A 19,381-nucleotide genomic window follows, 5' to 3' on the forward strand; every position below is an offset into this window, starting at 1 on the left:
TGTGAGCTGCCCAGCACAGTCAGGGCAGCGGTCTGGTTGTGGCTTCGGCTGCAGAAGCGGGGTCATAAATAGCAGGAGGTCGGAGTGCTTGTTTGCAGCTGAGAGGAAATAGGAGTCAGTGACACTGCACTTCGTGGCTGTTTCGGGTTGAGGTCTTGTGAATGGGAAGAGGGGCTCCTGCCCAGTCAGCTTCCAAATACTGCACCCATGTCTATTTCCAGTTTATAGCATAAGATGCTATTTTTCACCTGTGTTAATTCCGTAGGCTCATCTAAAACCTAGAAATAACTGAAGGGTGGGGGCTGGAGCTGTGCAGAGCTGGTGGTCTGTTCCATGTACCTTCACTGTTTTCTCGGCACTGTTTGCTGCTGGTGATTCAAGTTCCATCTTCAAAAATCCCCGGATTTTTATTTCATCTGTGGAATGATGAGCTGGAAAAATACTACTTGGTAGGTCGGAGCAGAGTCCTTACAGCCCTCACAGAGTAAGCAGTCCAGCTGTTAAGTGATCTGTCAAGTGCCATTATGGCTTTTAAGCTAGCTTTGTAGGGATGGAATAAATGATGGAAAAACTAAATTTTAGCTTCCTGACCAAGAGAAGGTATTTTACAGCTTTAGTAGATTACCACGTTAATAGTAATTGCTAGCTAGAACTAGGTGTTTATTCATCGATACCGATAGATCTGTAGTTGCTCTCTTAGGAATGATTGCATTTTCAAAAAGAGGTGAAACTCAAACTGAGGAGCTCCAGAGGCAGGTCCTGCAGCTTCCAGCTGGTGATGGGTCCAAATCCTTCCTGGGTATTTGGTGTTCTGGGTACTTGAGGCAACGTGGATCACGCACACCTACTGATCCTCCAGTTAGGGAATGCGAGGTTTCCAGTTCTGGCTCATTTCTCACCGGTACGCTTGTTTGGAAGTTGTATCCAGCTTGGTTAAAGTGATTCGGTCTTGGACCTGCGATGATTTCAGAAATGAGCTTAAAATATAAGGGAATCCTTGGAAGACGGTGGTCTCATGCAGTAACGGTATTCATTACCACCAAATTCATTTTCCATAATCATAGGATGTTGTACGATGGACTTGATTTTGAGAATATAAATGAGCGTGCTTGGAAAATGGACTTCACATCCAAATGTCAGGGGCAGAGCAGCCAAAAAAAAAACACCCACCACACTTGTGTTGAGCTAATAATGTTTTTTCCGTGAGCTGTTTTCCCTTTTTTTTTTTTTTTTTGCGCAGGCTGAATGAAGTTTTGTTTTAGGCGAGCGTTCCACTTCACTTTTTATTTACTCTTCTCTAGTAATGACCTGGTAAGTGTCAGTTGTCAACCAGACGACGCTGAAGTAGGCCTCATCTCTTGTGGAACAGAAAAATGCCTACCAGGAGGTGCTGTGCGTTTTGAACCTAATTGAATCAGCGCACAGGCTATGTGCGGATCCTGCTGGGAAAAGCGGAGCCAGCAGCGGCTAACCACACCTAACAGGCATTCCAGTGTCTGACTTCAAAGGTGCTGAACAGCATCCTTGTTTGGGAGTATTTAACCGTATGGTTTAGTTTTTTTTTTTTTTTTTTTTAAAAAAAAAAAAAAACTTGAATTGCTAAAATTGAGATCCTGTGATCGTTTAGGTAGTTATTAGGTACAGGCAGTGCCTGTTTCCAGCAGGCTGGAGCTCTGCGTGTTCCTTGGGACTTCTCGGTGCTGCCGTACCTGTGATAATTCTCTTAAACCTGCTGTGGTGAGGAGCAATTTAGTGCCATTGCTATGATTATCCAGTAATAGGTGTTTGAAGGGATAAACTTTTTAACAGGTGTTCAGGCCGATACGGTGTTTCAGGATTTTTGCAAATAGCTCCAGTAGTCCAAAAATAAGATCAATTGCTTAATTAAAATTAAGCTCTTACTCTTAAAGACCTGCCAAATCACGATGATAAATAGTAAAAGCGAACGCTTCTTGTGTGTAATATGAATTCTTTTCCGTGAGCAGTTTTGTTATTTAGGTGGATGCTGAGGAGGGGAAGGAGGGAAAAATCCAAGTCGGTGGACGTGACTTGTCAAATTGCTTCTGCCAACCTCGTTAATTTGGCGATGCCGCAGAGGAGACCGGAGTGACAACGAACAGTTCTACCAGGGAAATGCTTACGGCCTGGTTGCTTGGACTGCACTCCTGCAGATCTTAGAATTGCCTCTGCCTGTCCTTTTTCCTCCAAATACACCTCCTGGCCCCGTGGTGGCAGTTTCCCACCCCTGCAGTGGCAACAAAAGCTCAGCAGCTCCAAGTCAGCAGAGTTGACATTGTAAAGGCACGTGGTATTAAGGACAAAGGACGTGTATAGCAGGTTGGCCCATGCTGCACTCTGAATCCTTGGGAAGTTTAAGGTAATCTTCCTTTCTGGTGACTGCTTTTAGCTTTTGGGAGCGTTCAAGTGACGAGGCAGGGATGTACTGGTACATCAGTGCTGGGATGTCGAGCAGGATGGGTTCCAAGGGCTGACCGTAAGGAGCTCCGTGTTTTGGTTTTGAGGTCTTTTTGATGGTTGCTTGGTTTGTAAGATTCAAATTTGAGTTGTTTTCCTTCAAAGCAAAAAAGAAAACACCTATCTTGTCATCTGTCTCCTCTGAAATACGCGAGGTGTGCCCCAAGGCTAAAATTGAAGAGCCCTGCGCTAGCGGTGTGGGTGAGCTGCTTGCACTCATGTCCTGCCCCGTGAGTTACAGCAAACCGTGGAAGATCAGGTAGATGAAACAGGCTGTTTTGTAGCTTACTAAACTAATACTTTTTTTTGTTGTTTTCTCTCAGAGTTTTTCCCATCAGAGTTGAAGCTTTAACTCACAGAGCATCTCTTCAGCAGGAAATCCCCTATCCTCTGCCTGTTTGGCAAGCTCCTGTGGTTGACTATTGGAGATTGCATAGGGGTAGCAAAAATGCTGCAATAGCTAAAAGTAAAGAGTTCTGAAACTACACTGTGCTGCTTTGTTTGTTTGGTTTATGGGGTAAATGGTCATCTTTGCACAAAATAGTTGCCAGGTGTCCTTATGTCCTTAAGTGTTCCTTATGGCTGTCTCAAATGGCATTCAAACACAGCACAATGTAATTAAAGTCCAGTTACTGTGCAGCAGATTTATATTCCTAGTATTAAAGTATTCATAATTCTTTAAGCAAAGGATTTTTTTTAGTGGAACTCAGTCTATAAAATAGAATTCAGACTTTTTCGGTCCATCTGCTCTAGTGAATTTGTAGTGGAGCCTTGTAGCAGGTGCGTGATTATCCTGTAGTATTTACGTACTGCATGCCTCATTTCATTCCAGTAATAGTCTCATAGGACAAAAGCAACCAATCTATTATCCTATTGTATTGTGAAGAGCCTCTTCACCCTTTTGAATTCAAAGATGGATACCTTTTTACCAGCTTCCTATGAGAATAGGTGCGGGACCTTTTGTTTCTGTTGAAAAACAGGGACCTGTCTGACCTGATTGTGCCCAGTGCTTCTTTTTTGATGGACACCCTCAGAACTGCATGAATTTCTAGCACGTAGAACTTCCAGCTGCATTTAGGTTCAACAAAGCAACAAAACGCATCCAAATTTGTGTTGAGGACTTCATGAGGTACGTGAAAAGTTGGGGATGTCTGTGGGAGTTCCTTAACCGTTCTTGGGAAGATCAGTAAGACCCTGGAAAAGGCGAATTTCTTAAAATTGTGAGTTCTGGTGTGAGAGCACGCAGGTATTCGCGCACAGAAGTAGAAGCAGAACTGGTGCCTGAGGCTATGGTTTCACAGGCAGCTGGGCACACTAATGGCTTGTTGCTGCTCCATCCTGCTCCTTCTGGTTTTGCAGTCTCACTCGCTTTTGGGCTGCACATCCCTGCGTTGTTTGCTGTTCTTTCTGGCTCAGCCTTAATCTATTGAACAATCTCATGCGTTGGCAGACTGATACTGGAGTGTTAGCAATGCATTTTTTTTTTTCAAATGGTTTGGGAACCTGAGTTACATATCTGCGTTGGCAAATAGCTTATCTGCCTAAGCATGCAGGGGCTGTATCCTTGCCATCAAGCTTCTGCTGGAGCATTAAAGACCTCGGTGTTAACCTCAAACTAAGCTGCTGTTAATACTCACTAAGATGAAACTTGCAGGAGTCAATGGAGTTGAATTTGGTATCCCAATTCCTGGGTGCATTCTTGCATGTTATCTGCTCCAGCCTGAAACACGAGGGCCGATTTTAACTGTGAAAAACGTTTTTGAGAGGGGAATTCCAGTGGCAAGCAATGGCAGACGCGCTTTTCTGTTGGACTTTCCCTGTACTTCGCTGGCCATTTTTGAAAACCAGCCACCACGTGAACAACTTTTCCTGCACAATGAATTGGAGAATGTGATCCTGCGTGGCTTTCAGCTGCAGCCATAACATCTTGCTTAACTGACTTTGTTCTTAAATCTTGTTCACTTTTTTCCTGTGTAACGCATGACCTAAATTTCATGCCTAAATAGGTATAGAAAACGGTATTTTATCCCACTTAATTTTTTTGAGCGAGTTCTGCGCTCAGATCCTATATCACTGTTTGCTTGAATTATAGGTCAGGTTACATTGTAGGTAGCAAGCCATGTTGATTTGTTAGTGTTGGCTCCATTTCAAACTAAGTCAGCAAAGACTTTGCTATTAAACCATATATTTTCTGCGTTCTGTTTAGTTATTCTTAAAAGGAACGCGTAATTGTTTTGGTTTAAAAAAAATAACAATTCTTACCACATTAAGTTTGACCTCTATCAATCCTGTTCTTTTTATGAAAGGCTTTCCTATATTAAATAGCTGCTAGGCGCTGTCCCTGGGGAGCACAGCTAACACTTACTGAGTCTGGCTTCAGAGATTTTGCCTTTTTTGTATTGACTTCAGCTGTCCTTCTGCCTTCCTGGTGGCAGAGCCCAGTTGAGGCAGCAGTCATTGAAAGAGAAACGGCACCTGCTGAGGTGGCTGCTCCTGGTCGTTTTGTTATGTGGTCTTTGCTGCCTGCTTTCTGCTGGATGAAGGATTTAGGAGAGCTTTCCAGAACCTGTTTTCTCTTTCCAGAACCTGCTTTCTCTTTCCTAAGAAAAATCTGTGCCTGTTGGTGCGTCTGATGCCGAGGAGGAAATCACAGCGCTCCGCCAAAAAAGGCGTTTGGCGGTTAAAAAGGGAAAAATGTGATAATGGTTGAAGGTCTGGCCGTGACTTCTGATACCTTGACATATTTGATATCCTCAGCCTGCGAGTCCAAAGCAGTTGTTTCTGCTCCTGGCTAACCACTGGGGGCTTTGAGAGCAATCTGATCTGGGGTGCGTGGTGGGAAGGATGCGCTTGTCGTAGCTGATGGCAGCTTTGCTGGTGTCTTCACTACTATGGAGCATGAGGCACAGAAGAATTTGGGCTGAACCTCAGCCAGTCACTGGGGATGATGAATTTTCTGTTATTTTTGAGTGTGGCTACTGCTTTAACTTGAAATTGAAGAGACAGGCTAGCTTTTTAATCTGGAAAATCAAAATTTATCTGTGAGCCAGGTGCTCTGCTATGGAGGGAGTGTCACAAATGTAGAGTTAAGTAAAAGAAGGCTTAAGCATCTCTTCTGCACCCACTTGAGTGCGTCTTCTGGAGTCACTGGGTGAGCCCACAGGCCACTGATGTCGAGACAAGCTGTGAATAATGTAATGAAGGAGGGGATGTGTGTGTCACAGCGCTCTGCTCCCCGTCCCTTCGCAAAACGCAGTCCAAAGTCTGGAAATAGGTGTAGTGAAGAATCTTTTATTGCTTTATCTCTCCAGGATTGCTGTTGTATCTGATTAGCAGAAACAGGCCATGAAGACTAATGAGCTCAAAAAGAATTTCATTTGAAAATCCGGAGTCTTCTCTTCAAACGTCTGATGCTGTGACCCCTTAGACCTTGAATGATTTGTGACTGTTCCTGCTTTTATAGGAGGTCACTTCTGTGGTTTGTGGAGATATACAGCCTGCCTATTTCTGTCTTCTGTGAAAGTTAGTGCCTTACTGCGGACTCTTACTGCTTGAGGAAACAAGCCTTTAGCAGTTCTGGAACAGCAGATCCTTATTCTTTAATGGCATCCTGTCCGTCTTCAGGGACGTTAGAGCCTAAAAGGTTCAAAGCTCAAACCCCGAAGCTCACCGGAATGCCCTGCTTTATTTAGAAACTAGTGCCTTGTTAGAAATTCTGTTTTTAATCAGGAGTTGGTGCTCAGCCCAAGGTAGGGGTTACAGCAGCGTTTAGATACGGTGAATATTCCTCCTGGAAGTTGCCTGAAATTGAGTTTCTGCAGTTTGGTTCGGTGAAGTCCTTCCTGGGCATCTACTGTTAATCTTTCACGAGTGTTCCTCCCAGCCCTCCAAGGACAGTAACTTTTGCAGTTCACAGCTGATGGATTGTTCCCGTGTTTTGCTTGGCCCCCTTTTATAAAAAAAGCTGTTATATCTTTGGAAATAAATCTCTGATTTGCGAAATATTTTTCATTAATTCACTGTTCGTAAACAAATCCAAACCTTCGCGACATTGGTGTGTTTAAGTCAGTGGAAAAAATGATTTGCAGCCTGGAACAAAAGTTTTGAGCAGGCGGAGATTTGCTTGGTTATAACACCATTCAGCTCGCTAACGAAGGGCTCCATTTGGAACTAATCAGAGCTTTGTGATTGTTCTAGGCCAATTTGAAGCTGCTTTGCTTTGATGTGTGCCTGAATCCGAAAGTATATGAGCTCAGTCAGGACATATGGGCTAAATAAATCTCTACCGAGCACACAAAAATTAAATCTTCATGGAAAGAATGGGAGGTTATTTATAAACAAAATGCGAATTTCCAACTGCACGTGATGCTTATTGTAGGGACAGTGGAGAGAAGGGAACACAAGATATCTACTAATATATTGTGATGAAAACTGCTTGTTTAGAGACTTTTCTGAAACCACATGCCTATGTTCTTATTCGCTTTCAAGTATAATTTTTATTTGCTGATAGTTCTGAATGCTTAGGATCTGGTTATTTAGGATAACATAGTCTTGCCTGAATCTCATTTTTGAGCTTTCTCCGATATTTAGTTGCCCTTCTGAATCCTTCCCGTGCCAGGAGGACGGCGGTGACATTGCTCAGCCCGCTGGAACTTCCCCTCAGCAGCAATCCGCTGGAGTGAGTTTAATGAGCTCCAGGAAAGAAACAGTGTGAGATAAGCTCTTTGGAAAAGGCTGACTTTGGCAAGGAGATTTAAATTATCTCCCCATTCCTTCAAGCTTAACGTTTAATTGGTCGTCTTTTTAATGCGCAAGCTTGATGCTAAGTTTTTCTTATTGGTGAAAAACTGCTAGAGAAGCGTACAAATAAACTTTTTGGATCAAAAAAGCAGACTGAAGGTGCTGAAGGGGGTCAGGTGCTTGTAATCCTGCTTTCTTCTGACGCTCATCTGTCTTTCTGGATTGATTTCTTTGGTGCACTTGTAAGTTTTTTTATGAATGCAAGTGTGCCAAATCTTCCACTCATGCCACTGCCTTAAAATGTGCATACAAGTCTATAAATGTCAGCCTTTAAATGGAGCTTACAATAGCTAGTTGTATAAAATTAGGGATGTGCTATTTTTGACTCGTATTGTGTATTCTGATTGATGTCACTCTGTAAGGCTGATGGCGGGGTGAGCAAAGGATTGTTTTAAGTGTACATTGTCCCAAGTAACCAGGGTCTGAGTGAGCCGGGTTGGATGCAGGGAACTAGTCTTGGTATTAGTTGGTATTAGTTACCATCAGCGAAGGGTGGCTTATATCAAGATGCACTCTTTCTCCTGTCATTCGTGAAAGGCTGAAATCCCCGTTCAGTTCTAATCACAGCTCTACGTGCTATAGGATTTCACGTTAATTCGAAATGTGGCAATTGAAACCCAAGCAATGCATTAGTATGAGTGCTTTTGGTAGCCTTAACTACCTCTTTACAGCACGTTTCCCTCTTTCAGCTGCTTACACCCTCGTGTTCGGTGCTGCTAATGTAACTGTTCATCCACTTCTGCTTTTCATTACCTAGAAAACAAGAGAGTAATTGCCTTGCTTATGAGGCAGGCGTTGAATGTTTTGCCACAAGTAATAGACGTTGTTGTGTTGCTGCATAATTGTGAATGGCCTTGTGGACAGCAGCTAAAGCGGGCAGTGTTCGGTTCTGCTTTTTCTAATGACTTATGTTTCTGCAGTTTTAAGTAATGGTGGAAATAGGTTTCTTATGGTAAATGCAGTTTATAAGGTACATATTAGGCCATGAAGTCTGTTCTGATGATGCAGCCTACTGCTCGGGCATCCTTTGTGCAATTCTTCGTTGAAATATGATCGTGATAGCAGTCTTTCAAATGGCAAAGGCAAGAATTAGCTTTTCTCTAAATTGGACTTTGTTCCTCGCAATCCATGTGGAAATACTTTGAAATGCCTTCAGTCTGCATCTGTGAGGTTGGATGACAAAATGTGAAAATGAGTGATGCTTTTCAGGAGCCCTTTTTCCCCAGGTTTTCTTGCTGAAGAGTTAAGAACTGCAGCGCAGAGAGGTTAATGGTCCTGCAATATCTCCGCGATTGACTGCTGTGTGACTATTGTTTAACAAAGAATTATACTTTAAGTAGCTTTATAGATTATTTTGGCTAATCTAGATTTGTGAATAGCTGCTGACTGAAACAACTTCCCTGAACTGTTACTTGTGGAATATCAATAGTGATGCCTCTTGGTTTTGGAAGCATACATCTCGCTGCCTTCAAAGCAGCCCTGTTCACCCTGGAGGAACGTGCGGTGTTTGAGCACCTCAGTTTATTAAACTGGATTTTTGTTTTTCTTTCCAGGTCACTCCAAGGTCCGAGACCCCCATAAACAGTGTCAGTAACAGTTTGGAAAACGTCCTACATACATCAACACATTCCATTGAGGAGTCATTACCCAAGAGGCCTTCAGGGAAACACTCCAAAGGTGTGTCCTTTTCTGCATGCCTAATTCCCATGGGGGAAAGAATTTCTATCTCTTTATGGCCACTGGCGTTACTTTAATCAATTGGAGACTGGAGTTTTGCTACTGTAATTCTGGGTTGGGTTGAGCGAAGGAAGTCAGAAGGGCAGTTTTTAGGAAGTGTTGCAGTACCGGTGAAAAATGGTCACCGAGAGACAAGTATGCTTATTCTGCTGGGAAATAAGCAGGAATGTTGCTTGTGGGTTGAAATACCAGCTGACCTCTCACCGAGTGTTATGTTCTCAGAGTGAATCTCTGACACTTCATCCCTCATCCTCATCTTAGCAGGTTATATCTTGAATGAAGTGTAGGGTGATGCGTTGCGTTACTGAAGAGAAGGCGTTTAAAACAGCAGCTAGGCTGCCACTTGCTGCTTCTTTACTCTTTGTCTCCAAGAATGTTTAAATAAGAAACTGGGGAAAGAAGAGGGAAGTATAGCAGAGCTTGAGCCTTTCTCAGCACACTCGTGCCCCCTTACTTCCAACCTCAAAACACTGAATGTTGGTACACAATAAGTCTTTTATTTTTGACATGTTAAGTTGCTTACTGACCTGGCTAAAAACGGGGCTTAAATTTGAGCTAATAAGTATGCATTCGGTGTCTACACTCTGAGCTGTGATTATAAATATCAAAACATCTAGGTTAAACAAAAATGCTCTTGGTCACATCTTAATGCATTCAAAAAGCACTGTTAAGCGAGGATGTTCTTGAAACTGCAAGCTGCTGTTTGTGGAGTCGAGCTTCTGTGAACTCTTGGTAGGGTTAATAAAAATAGCTCTACGGTAAAATTAATTAATGCAGGTGAAATCCACCATCACGTCAGCACTAGTACTTTGCCTTCAAATGTCATTATAAATATTGTCACAGACCACATAAATTGTTCCTTGATTTGCAGTTGCTTTTCAGAGTTTTGCTTCCTTGTCTGCCACTGGCTTGCTGCATAACCTTGCAAATAAAAATAGCTTAATACATTATACACTTTGAAATTCTTGATCGTAATTTGTCTTCCACTTTGTGTGGAAGCAGAGAATCTGATACGGTTTGGAAACAGTTAAACATCCCAAGGAAATGTCGTTAACTTGCCTCCGCTGGACCTCCTTTTGTGACATACTCAACTATAATCCCAATAGCTGTAAGTAGCAATCATTTTTTTTTACAGCAGAATAATGCTGTAAGTAGCTATTTCTCCAGCTGTAAAAGCTATCAGGATAGAAAAAAATGCAACACTAAGCAGAAGCATGGCTAGGATGGTGGCTTTCATCTGATAAAAATAGGACAAGGTTCAACACTGTTTTCATTTGTACTCAGTGACTGCTGTTCCAGTACTATATATGCCAAGATTAGTCATGGTACGCTGTGAAAATTAATTACGTTTTCCTCTGATCTGTTTTTCCCTTATAGGATACCTGCTTAGTTTTCAGGGACCATAGTTTTTTTTTTTAATTTAGAGATTGCCTTAGTGGTAGCTAGTAAAAGGAGCCATGGAACAAATACAGTTGTTTTTACTATGTGATACTCTGCTTTCTGGTTCACCGGCAGCAGAAATTACTTTTTTTTTTGCTCCTGGATGTATGATAGTCTATATGGTAGTTCTTCTTAAGGCTGGAGTAAAACTGAAGATTACTTGTCAGCCTGGGGCCACCATGGAGCATCTACGTGTTTCTAATTCTCTTTGCAAATAGCAATCTCTTAATTTAGTAGGATCTGCTAACTTTTTAACCTGGAGTGCATGAAATTCAGTTACAAGAATAGGGGTTGGATGGGTTGCTTGACCAGTTGCATAATTCCAAAACAAGACTCACTGGCAAATATCAACACATCTTGAGAGGACATTTTCTTGTTTGTGGCCAGAAATAGCAAGCTGCTTGAGTTTGTCGTTCTTGGCCAAGTACTGGAGCTGGAGGTGTCTCGGTTAAAAAGGCTGTGGCTGAGGCAGAAGAAAAATGAGAGGTCTCACTAAAGATGCACTTTCCGTTGTGTTGGATTAGAGACAGAGGTTGCATTAATCCGATGAATGGTTTTAATCCCGACGTGTGGAAATTCAGTGCTGTCACTTACTGTGGCTGTAGCAGAACGGTGAGTAGCCTTGTAGTAGGCAAGGCATGAAAGCCATCAGGCACTGTGTCTTCCTTAATCCACACCTTGAAACTACCTTTTAGGTTCAAATATTTCATCTTTTGCCATGGGAAAGAGCTGAAGAACAGAGCATATAAGAGCTGAGTACCCTAACAAACTGGTGTAGGTCTGCATGCATGTGTGTTTGCATTAAGTGGCTGGCTGGAAACATTCATGCATGCTTTGCCTCGAAACTTGTCAAATACTCAACTTCTGAATAATCGCACCATCCTAGCTGCACTGAATATTGCTGTCTGGGGAACCAAATATTTAAAATGAGCAGCAGGCTGGGAGCCCATACACTGCACCTTTCATTTCGGGGCTCCTCTTTGGGATCACTGTCAGGCATTGGGGTGCTGGTGGGTTGTTGGGACTGGTGGCCACTATATAGCAAAAGTCACCGATTTCTCTCTGCTGGTCATTCAGTCTCAGCTAAAGCCGTTTACTCTTCTGTACCTGTTGACATAAGCATGTCAGCAATCTGCTTTATCTGGGCTTTCTTTCATAAAATAAAGTTGAAAGATGGAGCCTGTGTAAGTTCTGTATCTGTCGGTACAGATGGGCATTGGCGTACAGTGGCGTAGGTCTTAGGAAGTCAAATAGCTGAACTTTGCAGTAGTAATGTGCCTTTTTCTTATTTATGGTCAGTGACTTTGGATCATTCGGATTTGTTTTCACAGATGTGGAAGTAATCTTAACTGGAGGTAGCTTTGGGAAGTGGAGCCCCTCAGCCCTCTCAGGGATTAGCTATCGTTTTTGTGCTTGTAAGCTGCAGGCAGGTTTATTTACAGGCTTGAAGGTATTGACAGATCTTGCTGGGCAAGGAGAAGTGAGGCAAATATGGGTAGACTCCTGTGTTACATGTTATTGAGATTTCAGCAGGGATGTGTTGCTAGCTCTTTCTCTTTTCCCCTGTTTCCAAATTGCAGCGAGGTTTTAAATGCGCCTTTAACGCTGATCCAAACAAAGCCATCGGATCCAAATGCAAGTTGGGCATTTTTTGCATACTGGGCGAGCAGTGCCACGCCGTCCTCCTCGTGTTGCCTGAGGCTTTTTTCTCCGAGACTACAAGAACTGAAGTGGTGCAAACGTAGCCGCAGAAGGTGTCGATGTCTGCTTGATTCCAGTTTCAAAGATGAGATTTCATGCTTGAAATTGCTTGCCTGGCGGGCATGTACTTTCAGCAGCAGTGCAGCTGTGCAGGGGTGGTCCTTTCTGTAGGCAGCCTCGTGTTGCTGAGCACAGCGCAATGAAGTAAGCGGTCGTGGAGGGATTCTGACAAAGGCACCAAAGCTTGTCTTAAATTTAGGATTTTATTTCACTTTTTATAGGGAGCTACCTTAAAGCTTTTCTCCTAGTAGCAAGTGACCGAGGTGACTGAAGGAGGTCACTGGTTGGAAGTAGGATATCAACGAGCAACTTTTGTTCTGCAGGCAATCCTGCTATGGTAGGGAATTTCAGTCCCTAAGCCAAAGTCCAGAAAGAGCTCGTTTGACCTATGCGAGAGCTAATTTGTAACAAGCCTATGGATCTAAAGTTCTGACCTCCCACGGCCATTCCCAAAGGAGAATAGCTATGGTAATCAAATCTGAATGGAAAATTCAGCTTTAAAAAAAAAAAAAAAGGCAATAGTAATTTCCTGTACACCAGAGATGTTATTAATTACTTACTGTAATGTTCCGAGCAGAGCGATTTGGCCATTACATGGATAGCACTGTAGGCAAGTAATACTCGGTGCATGTGACATTTCAGCAATGTATTATACGTGGTCAGTGACCACAGCATATTTTCCAAAAGCACAGTGGAATAAAGTACATTACACCAGATGTTGAAGTGCAGAACAAAAGAATCTTTATAATAAAGGCGACGTAAGCTGTGCAGTGTTACAGTACGGAGACTGCAATCTAGGGAGGCAATTTCTCCTAACACTGGGTGAAATTGTGATTTGTCACAGCCCCTGTTCTGAATTTTCTGCAGTGAAAGTTCTCTGTTGGTATTTTTAAGATGTTCATTACTGTTACGAGGCTTTGCAGGTGGCAGTTACCACTGTTTTCTTCCACAAAACAGTCTGGGAGACGGTTTCCTTGACTGAACCAGCCTAACTTTGTGCGAAGTGACAAAAATTCCCCTATCCTTGCTTCCTGTCTATTTAAATTATCTTTCCTTTCTGCCGTTGCCGCACAAAACCTCAGAATTGTCTCCGAGCCAGTCTGCTTTCAAATGAAGCAACTGTTGAAACACGATCCTTGTACAGTGGAGCTGAATCAAAATTCTTGCGCCACATGCATCTAATGATAGGCACAAACTGCTTTCTGTGGATGGGGAGGAGTCGAGCTTTTAGATGTGAAGTGGGTACAGTGGGCTTCATGCTACAATCTGCACTCCATTTAGGAGTTCTGCTGAGCACAGGAAAACCTCTCGCTCAATTGAAGTTGTGCTCTCCGTCCACGTCAGGGATCCTGCAGAGCCTTAGCAGTGACCCGGGCTAGAATAAATGCACATGGCTAAAAGGAGGGAAAAACAAACTTTAGGGAAAGTGCATCTCACTAATGTATCGATCTAATTTTGGATTGATACAGTGATGTACAGTGTGTGCTTGCTTGCACTAATCCTGTTGACCTCAGGTGGTATGAGTTGCAGGTAGGTTAAGCTGAGTGTTAGGCGCAACAAGCTGTGTTACCTAAACTGTTTAATTAAAACAGTTGGCAGAAATGTGTGGTGTAAGCAGTCCAGAACCTCTAACAACTCTTCTACTACCCAATTTATTTCCCTCAGCAAAATGCATTTGATCCTGCACCTCTTTGTCTCCCACTTCCTTGACTCATCCACAAGAAACTCAACTGCAGGAGCACTTAGTAAATGACAATCAACAGTCTTTTCCTCCAGAAATGTTTGACGCCAGTTGTTCAGCCTCTTGGGGGCAGGATGAAGATATTTGGGGTAGGGGAAGCCCTGAGATCCTTTTGGTCCAGGGTCCAGACTTTGTAGTGCCTCATTCTGTGTGTGCTGTGTAGCTTGGGCAGTTCTATTTTTAAGGGAATACATCATCTCCAACAATACTGGGTCAACCACTGTTAGGGTAGGGCTTATAGAAATATTTAGGCTATGGTAATCCTTCAGGAAAAATCTCCCTGGACCAACTGTATATAATTTTTCACCTGTTTGTGTATGTCCTTGTTTGTTTTATCGTTGAGGTAGAGCAAGCTCCATTTCTAAACCACAGCAACATGGCTGGTGTTAGAGCACACGCAAGGCATCCCGTACCCGACTTCTGTCTCTGATACACTGGTTTGGAGAATCAAGTATTTTGAGTTAATTCTAGCGATCAAGTCCAAGGATTAGGGTACTTCGAAAAAAACAAGTTTTGATGTTGCATATTTTCCCCACTGCCTGAAGATGGCTGCATAAATCATTCAGCTTGCTCTTCTGCCATGGGAGGTGGAGTTCAATTAAGTTTGGAGGTTTGACTTTGGAATAAAGGAAATAATCATGTTTTAATTTAGTCTAAAAAATTAAAGACTGTGTTTTATCGTAAGCCTTTGATGATTGTGCAGCTGTGGTTACGTGCCTCTCAGGTAGGCAGGCACATAAACCCATCAGAGGCAAACCATCTGAAGGCCACCCTGGCCTTCAGAGCCAGGGCCAAGTGAAGGAGCTCACCCTGTGGCTGCGTCAGAGCTGGGAGCAGGGCTCTGAACTCGTGGGGCTGTGCTTGGACCTGGTAAGTTTATGCTGTTAACTGTTAATAAGTTAACTTTTGTACCCTAGAGGCTGGAGTCAGTATCTGTCCTCCTTGTTGCCTCCCTTTCCCGGTAGCAGAATGTGTCAGGAGAGAGCGGGCATTGCTGTGCCAAGGCACAAGGGCAGGGGGCAGAGCAGCAGCGAGGGTTTGGGGTGAAAAGCAGGGTTCTGATGAGCCCACTGCATGCGATGGTTGTCAGCGCTGGGAGGGGATTGACATTTCAAAACTTACTGTAAGGTGGATAATGAGTTGTGTAGGACTTAAAGAAGACAAAAGCGAACATAACTGCTGGTTCTTGTTTCCTGGCAATTCCTGCTGCCGTCTCATGGCAAGGAGCTCTCTGGGAGTAGACGTTTGGCTGTGCCACTTGAAGACTGAGCAAGGGATGTGTGAGATGTTCAGAAATGCTCAGCTGTTCGTCGCATCTCTTTAGAAGTTAACACCCTTTAACATCTGGAAACGTCTGATTGAATTCACTTATTCCACTGCCATGGTAAACAGCGATACAAGAATTAAAAATAATTGGCTTGCTTATCCTAGGTTTACATTTTCCCTAAACTAAATTGGGCAAAACAAATCGCTTCAGAGGAGAAAATAGTAATGATTCACCTGCATTCTTGGAAAGCAGTCTTCTTGCCTATTTTTTTCTCTCACCGGTGTACTAATATCTGAATAACAATGTTCTATCAACAGGTAGCTGGAGTTTTTAGAGGTACGTGCATACACAAGTTAGAAACGTTAACTCACAGATTTTTGAGTCCAGAACTGAAAATGTATAAGAACTTAAATTTTAAGAGGTTTCTTGTCTTTTGCTATCAGCATTAGAGCTCTCATGTTGGAGCATTCTTCTGCGGATGTGGGAGGCTGGCAATTTTCAGAGGAATCTGTCACCACTGCAAGGAAAAGATAGCAGATATTGCGGGACTTGAGATAACGTTCCAGAAGTCGGTGGTATGGGGAACTGGAAACAATAAATTCTGGTTTCAGGCAGGGCAGCAAGTCACAGGAGGAGATGCATTCGTTCTCCTTAGTACGGAGCAGTGACGTGACATACTGGTCTGGTTTGAAAGCAAGAAGGTGGGTGGAAAGGAAGGATGAGAACATTTCACTAAGTTGTTTACTTTGCCAGCAATTTTCTTTGCTTCCTCTGCTGTTACTGCAAATATTTCTCTGCTCTGCTTCCATTCCCTTTAATATGAAAGTGACCTTATTTTGTACATGACAACACTTTATTTTCATAGAAGTGATCGTGATTTCTCACATTTAGTACTTGGCATGAGGGAACAGATGGACTGCAAGAAGGAAACAACTAATGTAATACTCAAGCTAGGGAGAGACCTTTTGCAAATGGTAACCGAAGGACACGGGCAGCAAGGGGAAGAAACTGGCTGGTTTTTTTTTTTTTTTTCAAAAAACAGAGTTCTCCTGCACTTTGACTGCCAGCTTCATAGGTCAGAAGACAGTGGGTGATTTTTTTTTATTTTTATTTTTTTAAACTGCAGCTTCAAACTCAAGAGTTGATGCCCCGGGGCCTTTGGGGATTCCTGTGCAAGAGGAATTTTTGTGGTAGAAAACACTTGGCTTTGTTTTTTGTTTGGTCAGACAGGTTCTCTGGCCATGCATTGTAGATCCAAACAAGTTCCTCCCCATTGTTTTGCTTGAGTCCTTAAATATTTCTTTCTTAAATATGCCTTCAACTCAAGTCTCCATTGGCTGGTAAACAAATGACAAAATAGTGATACTAACATTTGGTTTGTTTTCGAGAGAAACAAGAAAGAATAAAGCTGAGAACAATCAAAACAGTGCAGTTCTGGGTATTGGGGTTGCCTAAAGTTGGGTTCTTCAGTTCAACGCAGGCTTTTCACAAAGTGCATCTGTTGAAAAATGCCAGAGCAGAGCCAGATATTGAGACCTGGCTTAAAAGATTTGACAGCTGTATGGGTAGCGAAGGCATCTAGAGTCGTTCGTGGGTTGATGCGAAGAAGCAATTTGAGACTAAGATCTCATTTAGGGATTGCAGATAGTGGAAATGAGGGGAACTGTCGGGGTCGCTCCGTCCCGAAGCTGTGTGCAGCAGGGCATCTTGTGCTTTCCTTGAGCATTTGGTGCTAGTGCTGCAGGATGCATTCCTGGGATTAGGGGAGCCGTGGCTCCGATCCATATGGTGTATCTGTTACTGTGTCACACAAGGAACAGAGGAGACAAATGGTCAACTTTGGCATTGTTGAGATGCTTTGTCAGATTTCGCTTCTGATTTCATTTTCTCTTTGTTCTTTTATGCTGGGTGATCACAGGTTGTAACTATGCAAAACAATGGCTTTAATTAAAGTAAATTGCATTTCTTTGGTGCGAGGAAACACGAAGCCAAAAGGTTAATGCTTCATTTTTTTCCCTGACTTGTTCTTTTATCTCTGGAAAGAAGCGGCGGACTCGCTGCATTACTTCACCGCCGAGAGTGGATGCATTTCATCAGCGTATGGTGCAGCTGCTATTTTTAACAGTAACTCAAAGGGGTAGCCCTGCTAAAATTACATCATTAATATACACAGCTGAAGGGAAATGGCATGAAGCACGACAGTGCCTTAGCAGACTCTCCATTGTGTTTTCTACTTCTGTGGATGAATTATTCAATGGGCATCATTCGAGCAGAGGTACTGTTGGGCTATCGTACTCGCAAAGTAAACACTCCTGTGTCATGGGTGAATTTGGTCTGCGAAAACATAGGTATAAAGTAAGTATTAGTGGCTTGGAGAGATCAGAGTCTGTGTTCCTTCCTTCCTTTCCCTGCTATTAAACAGTTCGAGGATTTGCTAGATACCCTGTGATCGCGAAAGATGGCGGGCAGCTAAAACACGAACTGTGTTCTGTTTCGTTCTGTACTTCAAATTGAAAAATCTCGTGGCAATTGTTGGAGAGTCAAAGCTTCAAGTTGTTGAGGATTTTAGTGGTTGGGGGTTTTGTTTCTGTTCTTTCTACTTCAGTTCCTGTGCATTCTCACTGGCTTGGCAAATACTAATAAAATCTTCTTTGGTCTTCTCTTCCCTTTTGTATTTGCTTCATAGATGTGTTACTGTACAAGTATTACACAATTGTTTTTGTATCTCAAAATAAGCCTAAATGCTGAATTAGAACTTTATTCTGTCTTTGAATCACTGGTCAAACCCTGTCTGGGATCCAAAACGAAGGAACAATGTTTTGTACAAGAGTGAAAGGAAAGCAGAATATTAAAGCCTAAGACCAGAGACCTGAAAATGTACAAGGACGTAATTGCCAACAAAAGGAGAACCTCTCAAAAGTGGTTGTGCAGGGGGATATTTTTCTCACCGAACTTAGCACTTGAATGCATTTGTGGCTCTTGGCAAGACTGTATGTACTCCGGGCTCTGCCTATTCCAGATCAGTCCCTTGCTCTGGTGTTTTTACATAGTACGCTAACAGGGTTTTTAGCGTTGTTAACATGGTTTTTGTGCCGTAATTCCTTGGGGGGAAAAAGAAATGAAGCCGATATCAAATTACTTTGTCCTTGCTGCTCATGCTTGTTATTGCAGCCTTAGTCATGAGTTTTGAGATGCAGATGCTGTCTTCAAAAATGCAGAAGGGAGCACGTGCTTATTTACGTGAGCGTTGAGCCGTGCCGGGCTGGAGCAGCTGTTTTTCCCCCATAAAACTACCCGCGTGTATTTGCGTCCCAGTTTGAAATGCACCCTTCTGCAGCGTGTACGTAGCCGAAATCATTCGGCAAAGGTTCGAGCAGCCGGCCATCTGATCCTGGCGTCCTGGTGCTTTATCACCAGATTGCCCTTCAAGCCAGGGCATGCTGGCTGAGCAGCTGCTCTGCTGGAATCCCACTGACAGGGGCCGGCCCTGCTGGATATATGGTTACACGCTGCAGCCCACAAACCTGGGCTGTAGGAAAAAATGTATAGAATATATAATGAAAAATAATATAATAATAATAATTACACACACATAATGTTCAGGTCCCAACTTGCTGACTTTTAAGCTCGAAACCTTGCTGGGGAAATCCTCATCGGATGCAGTTGTGCTTGATTACAACTGGTACGCAGCATGGAGTGGGTCTCTAATAAAGAACAATAATAGATTGTAATTAAAATAGGACACATATTTAAATAAATAAAATCGTGTGAGATGAAAAAAATAATGTGTAGTAGGGATCTTAACGCCTCCTCACGGCTCCCCTTTTCGCTCCCATTCTCTGCATCCCCCCCATTGTTTGTCATCGGTTCAGGTTGCTCCGAGATGGCATCTTCTTGTTTTATTCGCTGGTGGGTCTGGTGCATTGGTGTGAGGCTCAATTTGTCCATCTGTATTTAGGGCACGGCTTAAAACTTCAAAGCAAATGCCAGCTCAGAAAGATTCCCAGCCGTGCTGACTACCTGAATGTGTCATGGTTTTTCCCCATCTGGTTTCCTTTCTCTTTCTAAGCTCAGCATGCATCTGGTCTGTGTAGACGTACGAACTTCAAAGGCTTCAGCTGTGTTAGTTTTGTTTCCTCTGGTGGTGTTTGGGATTTGGT

The 19,381-nt window shown here is 43.0% G+C and overlaps 1 protein-coding gene across 1 annotated transcript in view; it reads left to right on the forward strand.

Moving 5' to 3' along the window:
- Positions 1-19,381, forward strand: part of ZCCHC14 (zinc finger CCHC-type containing 14) — a 53,735-nt gene that overhangs the window by 5,227 nt on the left and 29,127 nt on the right. The window contains exon 2 of the mRNA XM_040571491.1: positions 8,829-8,952. Coding sequence (XP_040427425.1) covers positions 8,829-8,952 — 124 coding nt within the window. The remainder of the gene's footprint in view (positions 1-8,828; positions 8,953-19,381) is intronic.

This window comes from Cygnus olor, chromosome 12, assembly GCF_009769625.2.
Source record: "Cygnus olor isolate bCygOlo1 chromosome 12, bCygOlo1.pri.v2, whole genome shotgun sequence".
In the NCBI taxonomy this organism is placed as follows: domain Eukaryota; kingdom Metazoa; phylum Chordata; class Aves; order Anseriformes; family Anatidae; genus Cygnus; species Cygnus olor.